This window comes from Ctenopharyngodon idella, chromosome 13 (genome assembly GCF_019924925.1).
Source record: "Ctenopharyngodon idella isolate HZGC_01 chromosome 13, HZGC01, whole genome shotgun sequence".
NCBI lineage: Eukaryota > Metazoa > Chordata > Actinopteri > Cypriniformes > Xenocyprididae > Ctenopharyngodon > Ctenopharyngodon idella.
The window spans coordinates 35505108-35516043 of NC_067232.1; the positions used below are offsets into that span (position 1 = coordinate 35505108).

Here is a 10936-nt window from a genome sequence, read left to right on the forward strand (position 1 = left end):
TCGTTTGCCCATATAATCTTTAGGGTATTAGGTTAGCTAATTTGGCTTGCTGTCCACTGATGAGGGTCTCGATGAAGCAGCTTCGACTCGAGCTCTGATATACCCCCCGCAGTGAATAAATATAGGATATGATTTCATAGGGCAAGGTACCTGAGATGAAGGTGGAGTTTGGGGAGGTGGAGGGATGCTGGAACAGCTGAGACTGAAGAGAGGTAAGCAGCTGCTTATATACTCTGGCTGTTGATTGGAAGATTAGATGGGCTCGCTCCTCCCTAAATTACATTTAGGAACTTCACATAATACAGGTGATGTGTGGTCAATAAAGCCACAGATTATGAAGACGGAGTCTATGACAGTTTATTCATATTACACGGGTCAACAACAAGGATAAGCTCAGGAGAGCAAACCTTTACTTCAAAGTACCTTTGTCTGCGTGTTCCAGATTAGGGATCTTCTGCACCTATATCAGGACATCATCTGTGTGTTCCAGATTTTAGGACCCTTTGCTGCTCCAGAAGATCAGCATCCCACAAAGCTTCGTGTTCAAGGCTGTTGAAATAGATTCCAACTCCTTTCCTCACTGTGTTATCACCCAGCACAAACAGTGGAAGACGTCACTGTCATCGGACTGCTCACTCAACCATGTGGATTGTAGATATCTCTTAACCAAACCTCTTTCCAGAGACCTTTGCATTGTTGTATATTATCAGTATATGATTTTCTAATTTACATTTGAGGTAATATAATTGATGCTAGTTAATAACAAATAATCTTTTGTTTATTTGTTTGATACATAATAAGGTTCTCCACCTTATTAGTTCAGGAGAAACAACAGTTTATCTTTCCATAAGATAACGTAACTTCCATAGCCACACTCAACTTAATCACTTGTATTTTATCCATCTTATGCACTTTATTCCTTTATCATTCGTGGTATTCTTTTAGTAGCTGTGTTAGTTACTCTTGTTCATCTTTCATTAATAAAATTTATTTTATTACTTGTGTCTTCCTTTTGCTGATAATACTGAATCAGATAAATCAGCTGACCAACTCCCTCCAGTTTACATTAATTCTAAATGATTGAACAGCCCACTGTTGGGAGTGTTCTCATGCTGCCAAGGTAAAAGACTTTGACTGGTGCCCTGAACTAGGAGAAGGGGGAAGGTGGTCATCTGATGTACACATAACCACACCTTAAAGGGTTAGTTCACCTAAAAATGAAAATTATGTCATTAATTACTCACCCTCATGTCGTTCCACACCCGTAAGACCTTTGTTCATCTTCGAAACACAAATTAAGATATTTTTGATAAAATCTGATGGCTCAGTAAAGCCTGCATCACCAGCAATAACACTCACTTTTTCAATGCCCAGAAAGCTACTAAAAGCTTGGAAGCTTCATGAAGCAGTGTTTTGAAATCGCCCACCACTAGATATTGTTGAAAGTCACTATTTTGTTATTTTTGACACACAAAAAGTATTCTCGTCACTTTATAATATTAAGGTTAAACCACTGTAGACACATGAACTGTTTTAAATATGTTTTTAGTAGCTTTCTGGGCATTGAAAAAGGGAGTGTTATTGCTGGCGATGCAGGCCTTACTGAGCCATCGGATTTAATCAAAAATATCTTAATTTGTGTTCCGAAGATGAACGAAGGTCTTACAGGTGTGGAACGACATGAGGGTGAGTAATAAATGACATAATTTTCATTTTTGGGTGAACTAACCCTAAAAATCACAAATGTTAGCTGTGACTTGAGTACCAATCACTACCCTACTTAGCGTCCTTGGATGGGCGAAAGTAAAATCACTACAACATTAACTTACAATAGTCAAAGATGACTTACCTTTTTTCTCACATCTTCTCTCAAATAGGGTGAATTCCATTTTGAAATAGACATCACCATACATTACAAATGATTGCATGGAACAATTGGCATGCACTGTATAAAAAAATAAAATAAAAAAACCTTCCAGTGATTGTAATTCCTGCATAAATACATTTATTCTGTCAAATGTATTTTAACCACATTTGATTGTTAATGCCCTATTTCTCTGTGAAGAAAAGGCAAGCTAATATATTTTAGTATGAATTACAGATAATTTAGTCATGGCTAGATCGAAGGGGGAACAATCACTCTTAATTCATTTCCTAAAGTGCCTCTTCCACATTCTCCTCCATGGGAGCCTTTTGCTCTGGCAGGGAAACAGTTCCACACAGTTCCATGGTCTGTGTGGCGGTAATTGTGAGGCTGGTTTGGGACAGAAGAAGTCTGGAAGTACAAGAAACAGAGAGGAATTTCCACAGACATTTGGTCCATAGGACTCTCGATGGTGCTGTTCACAACCAACAGGATTGGTTTATTGATGACTTTGGAAGTCACAGTGGTTCAGATGACTTTGGAAGAGGATGGACAGAAAAATAGCCTGGGAGCCACTGGGAGCCCCACTTCCGGATGTCTGCAGAGGACCAGGACAGAACGGGTGAATGTTAAACGAGCCACGGGAACCCTAGGATGATATTGGCGGTGGAATTCTCTAGAACCAGGAGGACAATGTTCTCAATATGGAGATAGCCCACTTGCAGCTTGACTGGTCCCACATAGTTCCCTTTCGAAAGGGAACTCGCACTGCGTTGAACGCTATGGGGAACGCCTCCATGTGAACCTGTGTCTGGAAACGCTTATCAAATCATGGCAATTGTATTGACCGGCAACAGCCAATGATGTCATTAAGGTGCAACCCGAAAGTATATAAGGGCCGCCTAGAGAACATATCATCCTTTTTTCATCTTCAGGGACTGTATGTGTGACGCGCGATCGCTGACAAAAGGAAAGTATGAAGTGCACAGAGAAAACTAAACTTTTTCAGAAGTGTGTGGATCCGTGTCCTAGATATTTGACATCTGATGACACACACAATCTGTGCGTTTATTGTCTGTGTGAAGAGCACGCACAGTCAGTTCTCAAGGGAGCTGTCTGTGCCAATTGTGAGCATTTTCCTTCGAGAACACTCTGCTCTAGTCTGGCTCTCTTCTCGAGGGGAGAGAGTTCAGCATCTGGGCCTGGTGGTTTGGGTCCCGCTCGTGCTGATGAGCTATGTGTTTTCTGACAGTCCGCCTTGGCTTTGATAGTGAGAGTGCCCTTTCAGGCCCGAAAGGGTGGTAGACCCCATGTTTCTCTATGATGGTAGGTCTCCATTCTGCAGGCTGCAGGTTGAGCTGAGTAGGTTTTGTGCTATTTTCAAATACCAAATAGTATTTGTTGTATGCCACTGTTCCCTGTATAGAGTTTGTGGGGATTTACCTAGTGAAAAATTCTTTTTAAATAGTTATGTTTTTAGGGCCCTAAGGTTACTATTGTAGGTTGGCTAGAAAAATATTGAAGAACCATTTTGGTCTTCTTTAATGAGTGTGTTGGCTTTGCTTATTGTGAATTCACTAGAGAGGCTACCACTCTTTCAGCTATCCATCACAGAATGTAGTTGCTGTATTGAGTGAGTTGGCTTCCTCCAGAATGGGAGTATTTTTGAGGCCACCGCTCTGTCTAGTACACGTCTCAAGGGCTGGCGCTCGTCAGGCTGCCTTGATAGCCACCTCATGATAGAGTAGCTGGTCTCCTCTCATATAAGGTTTGGGGAGTTGATGTGCAAGAGACTAGCGCTTGAACTTCAGATAGATCAAATGTCAAGCGTCAGCTCACGGAACCGCCTGACATTGTTACCTGGGTAAGCATCGCTCCTCTGAGCTCTGTATATAGTTAGCAGCAGTGCGTTGACTCTCAGTGTAAATTCAGGCCACCTTAGCTGTGAATATGCCTTCTCTCGATATTGAGAGTCGTTCTGTAGAGGCTGCTGCTCTTATGAGCCTCAGGTAGATATATGCTTGTGTGCTCACCAGGGCTGCTTCAATAGCTGGCCTAGGCTAATACTAGGGATAGTGGTAAAAAGAAAGAAAAGCATTCTCGCCCCTGACCCCTTAGTATCTGAGTGTAGGTTCCAGCATCCAGCATCCAGTGTTGACCTCCTCTCATTGCGAGAGTCGTCTGGCCAAGGCCCACCCCCTTTCTGCATTTGGGTAACTGCGTGTTGGTGTAGAGGCAGAATAGATAGCGACTATAGGGTTGCAGGCTATTAAATTCCCCGGTGCAGTTGTCTTCTGGGTGGTGTTAGGCCACTTTCACTGTTTGAATAGAGTGCAAAAGCTGCTCCAAGTGCCAGAAGTGGCTGGAGTGCTCAATATACACTCTAAGGGCCTGTACCGGGCACAGTAAGTGCAACAACTGCTCATCCACAGAGTCGGGGAGAGCTGTCATGGTTATGACCTGTACTCTGAAGGGAGTGGAGAGCACCTTAGGCACATAACCATGCCTTTGCTTAAGGATGACCTTGCAGTCATATGGCCCAAACTCAAGGCATGATGCACTAATAAAAAGCGCCTACAGGTCACCAACTCGCTTAACAGAGGCTAGTGCACAATCCAGCCAGCTGTAGGACCTAAGAATGGTGGACAGATCTCAAGTCGGAATCATATGGGATCGAGGCAGGTTCAGCCTTCAGGCCCCTTTAAGGAACTTAACAACTAGCTTGTTCCTATTTACCGACTGGCCTGCAATGGGGCATGATATGTTGCAATAGCTGCCATATAGACCTTGAGCATGGATGAGGTCCACCTGGGGTCCGGCAGCTCTTGCAGAAAGGAAAGAATTGATGCCACGTCACAAGTTACAGGGTCATATCTGTGAGCAAACTGGAGCAATAGCCTCGTTCAATCATGTCCAGGACCTAGTTGGATATTCCCCCTATTCTGCCAATTCTGTCATGTGACACCAAATTTATTTGTGTTAAAGCCCTTTTTCTTGACAAAAAGTTTTTCCAAACCAATTTTTTCGACATTTGAAGTTTCGACATAGAATGTATGCGCTAAAAATAAACGGAAAAATATTGTGTCAACATTTGAGAAATTTTATCGACAAATGGCATTTCCATCAGCTATATCGCTAAACATTCTGAAGCACTAAACCTTTTTTCACAAAAAAATCCTTGGATGTAAACCTGGCTACTGTCAGCAGACAAGAGTCAGAGCTGCAATTTGTAGCTGCCAGAACATAATCCTTACTATGATGTCACAACAGTGTGCTCAACCTTACTGAGAGAAATTCTGAACAAACTCCAGCAGCAGATTCACACTAGTGGCACCAATTTAAATGACAAAAATACTGGCTTTTTTCTCCACACACTCCTCCTGCTCCTATAAACTAAACATGTCAGCCATCAACATTTTCACAGAGCAGCGTTTTTGTTGTTTACATGGAGATGAAAACGGTATTGTTTTCAAAACTTGCACTTTGAAACCCGTTTTCAAAATTTGCGGCCCTGAAATGGCATTGTCATGTATATGAACAGAACGCATAAAATGTTTTCAGTTTTTAACTGAAAACAGTGTAGTGTAAAAATCCCCTAAGACCAGAAAATATATGGGTTAGATAAGGATCAGATTTGTAGCGTGGTAAAAAAATCGGTTAAATACACGTCTTCACCTACGCCATAGTGCCTGTGCTGGTCTGTACTAAAAACTGAAAAGTTTTTCCTTTGCATTTTTCACATACAGACGACACCAGTAAAAAAAAAAACTAAAAAAAATTCACATGGATCCGTGAAAACTACCAAAACGCTGTATTATGCAAGCCAGGCCAGTAGTTGGCGATGTCACTTTGTAAAAAAACTATGCGCCTATGGAGTGGTGCAGGTATGATGTCATTTTGTAGGCCAATCGGCAGTTAGCATCACACTGGTTCCCTTGACAAAAACCCAATAGAATTTTACCATAGGCTTTTGGATTATTGCAAAAAAAAAACAAGCTCTGTGATCAACAAAAGTTTATGATACTTACACGTTTTGTCCATCAAGATAATTTTCACAGATGACCACAACGAAAAAAACAAAACATATCATGTACATAAGTATTCACAGCCTTTTCCATGACACTCAAAATTAAGCTCAGGGGCATCCTGTTTCCACTGATCATCCTTGAGATGTTTCTACAACTTGATTGAAGTCCACCTGTGGTAAATTCAGTCGATTGTATATGATATGGAAAAGCACACACCTGTCTATATAAGGTCCCACAGTTAACAGTGCATGTCAGAGCACAAACTAAGCCATAAAGTCCAAGAAATTGTCTGTAGACCTCTGAGACAGGATTGTATCGAGGTAGATCTGGGGATGAGTCCAGAAAGATTTCTGCAGCATTGAAGGTCCCAATGAGCACAGTGGCCTCCATCATCCATAAATGGAAGAATTTTGGAACCACCAGGACTCTTTGTAGAGCGGGCTGCCTGGCCAAACTGAGCGATCAGGGGAGAAAGGCTTAGTCAGGGAGGTGACCAAGAACCCAATGGTCACTCTTACGGAGCTCCAGCGTTTCTCTGTGGAGAACCTTCCAGAAGGACAACCATCTCTGCAGCACTCCACCAATCAGGCCTGTATAGTAGAGTGGCCAGACGGAAGCCACTCCTCAGTAAAAGGCACATGACAGCCCGTCTGGAGGACTCTCAGACCATGAGAAACAAAATTCTCTGGTCTGAAGAAACAAAGATCGAACTCTTTGGCCTTAATAGCAAGTGTCATGTCTGGAGGAAACCAGGCACCGCTCATCACCTGGCCAATATACCGTCCAAAGCATGGTGGTGGCAGCATCATCATACTGTGGGGATGTTTTTCAGCAGCAGGAACTGGGAGACTAGTCAGGATCAAGTGAAAGATGAATGCAGCAATGTACAGAGACATCCTTGATGAAAACCTGCTCCAGAGTGCTCTGGACCTCAGACATCTTCCAACAAGACAACGACCCTAAGCACACAGCCAAGATAAGAAAGGAGTGGCTACGGGACAACTCTGTGAATGTCCTTGAGTGGCCCAGCCAGAGCCCAGACTTAAACCCGATTGAACATCTCTGGAGAGATCTGAAAATGGCTTTGCACCGACGCTCCCCATCCAACCTGATGGAGCTTAAGAGGTCCTGCAAAGAAGAATGGGAGAAACTGCCCAAATATAGGTGTGCCAAGCTTGTAGCATCATACTCAAAAAGACTTGAGGCTGTAATTGGTGCCAAAGGTGCTTCAACAAATTATTAAGCAAAGGCTGTGAATACTTATGTACATGTGATTTGTTTTTGTTTTTTATTTTTAATAAATTTGCAAATATTTCAAACAAACTTCTTTCACATTGTCATTATGGGGTATTGTTTGGAATTTTAAGGAAAATAATGAATTTAATGCCTTTTGAAATAAGGCTGTAACATAACAAAATGTGGAAAAAGTGAAGCGCTGTGAATACTTTCAGGATGCACTGTATAAGCATAACAAGGCTGTAAGCGGACTGAGCTTACCTGTTCTGCGTGATGACGTTTAATGTTCACCATAGACCTTATTTCAGCCATTTAACCATGCAAAATCCCATTAAAAAAAGCCCCTGGAATGCAAATTTTACCAGAGGAACCCCTTCAAAAACACGGATTTTACCCCCCGGAACGTGAATTTTACTGGGGGCCAAACGCATAGAAAGTTTCAAGTTCAAAACGGTGTCATGTAAACGGTCCCTTAATGACACATTTGTATAATAAGAGTAGTAGTTAAAAGTATCTTAGTGCATGATTAACTACACTCTAGCAAACAAAACAAGCATTACAGTTTAATAAAATAACATATTATAGAAACGCTTCATATTCAATGGTATTAAATGATTTGTTAATTGCATTCAATAAGACATTTGCAGTTGGTTAATAAAAGGTGTTCGGGCTGAGTTTCCGCTGCATTTACACTGTTCTGAACAGCTGGCGTCACCAGCGTGTGCCGTTTAGAGCGTTCGAAACAGTGAATCATTTTGCAAAGCTGTTGGTTCAATTGATTCAAAGTTTCGAAATGCTTCTGTTCTCCAACCACTACATAAAGGATTCATAATTTCCAGAAACATATTTAATCTAGATACAAAAACAGAAAAAAAAAAACAGAAAAAAAAAAAAAAAAAAACTATTGAATCATACGACAACAATACTTCCAAATGAATTAACAATACAAAGAGGATTTAGATGTTTTAATGGGACTGGTATTATGGATGGTCCACATCACACATTTCAGATTATGTAACCCCAGATATAAAACAAACTCAAGACTACATTAAAGAATAAAATAATAAAAGAAATTAAAAAAAAAAAAAAAGGTAACTTGCATGGGGTTTCATTTTTAGTTTTAAACAAGCCATTTTGAAAATAATGATCCTACTCAACACATGTACACCATGAACAACACAGCATCATGAACAGTCACAGGGTAAATGGTACACTTCTTAAGCAAGTCCTCAGTGCGTTGAGAAATTTGTTGCGCTTGATCTCAAAGTCTGCTAAATATTTGTTGAGAAACTTCAATGTGTTTCACCAGTCAATCAAGAAAACCTTGTGTGTTTTCCTTTGCGGGAATGCTCAGTTGTGTCCTTTCTTTTCTTGTCCTCAGCATCCCACAGTGCATTCCGAACAAACCGTGATGCCGCACCTTTGTCCAGACGTGAAGCTTTTCTTTTGTCCGTGATCTCTTTAATTTTGTTCATATATGCCCTGATTCTCTCCTGTGAGGTGGAGGGGGATGTTAGTTTCCTTTCTCAATTAGTCAGTACATATATTAAACCATCATTCATAAAGACAAGTAGTGATTTTACACAGAATTCTACTTTCACATACTGGATTTCTGTTCACAGATTTAATGAGGGTTTCTGCAGGCTTTACGAAGGTAAATTGAATACTTTTTAAAGACCAAGTAAAGAAAGATGTAAGGAATAAACTAAAGAGACAACAATGTCAATAGTTTCTCTAAATGTAAATGTCTAGTTTTCCAGTGCAACTGTCTAAAGATTCTTAAATCAAGATACATTTACTGGAGATACAAAATGACAAAAAAATGAAGTCTTGCTTTCTGTGAAATTGATCAAAATGAAGTGACTTCATTATTAAAACAAGAACAAATATCTGCCAGTGGGGCAGAGAAGTTTTCATAACATATTGACAGATATTTGTTCTTGTTTTAAGTATAAACGCACTTAATTTTGTTCAGTTTTCCAAGACTTAATTTTACATTTGCATCTATTGTAAATGTATCTTGATTTAAAGATGTTTAGATATTTGTATTGGAAAACAGGACAAAAATACTGAGGAAGATTTTATATATATATTTTTTGCAATGCATGCAACATTTAATGCCATGATTTTATGAATTTAAGACTTTCTGCTCTGATCTTTTTAAGGCCTTAATTTGTGTAAGGGTGAATTAAGACTTTTTAAGACCATTTGAAGACCCGCAGAAATCCTGTTAATGTATGCCCCAATACCGTTCCAGTTTAAATTTAAGTTATGTGCTATGGACTTTGAATTTATGGTATAATGTTGATCATCACAGAAAAGAAAAATGTTTGTTTGTTTTTAATGTGGTTACAGACATGCCCTTACAATGTCAGTTTATCACTCTTAGTTTCAATAGGGTTCCAAAAAGGTCCTAATAAAAGGAGAAATGTCTTTAATGGGTTATTTAATTTTTTAATTTTACATTTTTTTTTTTTTTAATGTATTTTATTTGTTTAACTATTAAAATTTAAAATTCGACTTGACAATGAGACTAGAGGCAATTCAGAATTATTTACTGTGATAATCCACAATGTCACAAATGCTACTGATTTTTAACTTTAACATTTGAAGTAAAATGACAATCTATTCTTACCAATTCCTGTTTGATCGCATGGTCTTTCGGATTGACTCCTTGTGTCACCAGATACACTAAGAAGGAAAGTTAAATCTTGTCATAACCGGTTAAATTACATTACAGTTGGCAAGTAAAACACAAAGGTGTAAAATCTTACTCCAGAACATTGAGTTGAGGGCATATGCAGACATCAGATCCAGTTTAGCTTGATCAAGAGGATCCAGCTTGAATGAGATACAAAAAGATCAAAACATTCTATTAAGCCATTCATATGTGACAAGTTCATATAACTATTGATTTGTGCATTTGTTTCCACATACTTTAAGCAGATGGTCACTTCTGGATACAGACACAAGTGTTTGGACCATATTCTGGACAGAGCTGACAGAGGAGTCAAAATCATTGAGGTTTTCCTCGATTTCGGTGGGATAATCCTCTGCTGGACCATCATCAGCCATTGTCTGCAAACTGACTGAAAACATAATGATATATTCAAAATATTATATATTTACAAAAGGGTTCCTACAAACTTTGACCACTGAATGACCTGAAAAAAGTCGTTAGTTCGTTTATTTTTAAAATACATTTAATGGGAATATTTCAGAACTAAGCATACCTAAAAATGTAGACGTCTACATTATATTTTAAGCTTAAATTAGCTTGACTTTTCAGGCCTGGACGTTTTTAATTCATTGATATTTGACTACAGGAACATGCATGACGAGAGATGCTTAAATACACAGTTGTGGACACCTGATTAATGTTAATGCTGTTATATTATGTTATATTATAAGATTATAACAAGTGTACAGATTTAATGTGAGAGATAGTATGGAGATGTCCAGCTTTATCCACGTGTGTTGGTGACTAAGTGTTGTAACGGAACACTTGCTGTTCTGGGCTAAAAAGATCAATGCGACGCACTCTGAGACAGCTCATTAAACACTTGATATAAATCATATTTACACAAAAGTACGTTTATGTTATTTGAAAAAATCCCTTACCTGTAATAATAATAATCACACACACGACGCGGCACCTCCGGTGAAAACAGGAAAAATAAGTGACGTTCAATTCCCACGGATTTCAAAATAAAAGCCACGCAAGATTAATTTTACAATCAAGCCCATTATGTGCGAAATCTAAAACATTTAATTTTATTTAGTGTTTTACACTAACACACTAAGTTAT

General features: G+C 39.3%; 1 protein-coding gene across 1 annotated transcript; it reads right to left on the reverse strand.

Moving 5' to 3' along the window:
* Nucleotides 1–8078: 8078 nt before the first annotated feature.
* Nucleotides 8079–10856, reverse strand: c1d (C1D nuclear receptor corepressor). The gene is made up of 5 exons (XM_051917709.1): nt 10750–10856; nt 10066–10217; nt 9903–9969; nt 9764–9819; nt 8079–8621 (listed from the first exon to the last, which is right to left on the reverse strand). Exons 2-5 carry the CDS (start codon nt 10201–10203, stop codon nt 8442–8444), a joined length of 441 nt encoding a protein of 146 aa, XP_051773669.1. The 5' UTR covers nt 10204–10217; nt 10750–10856; the 3' UTR covers nt 8079–8441.
* Nucleotides 10857–10936: the final 80 nt, after the last annotated feature.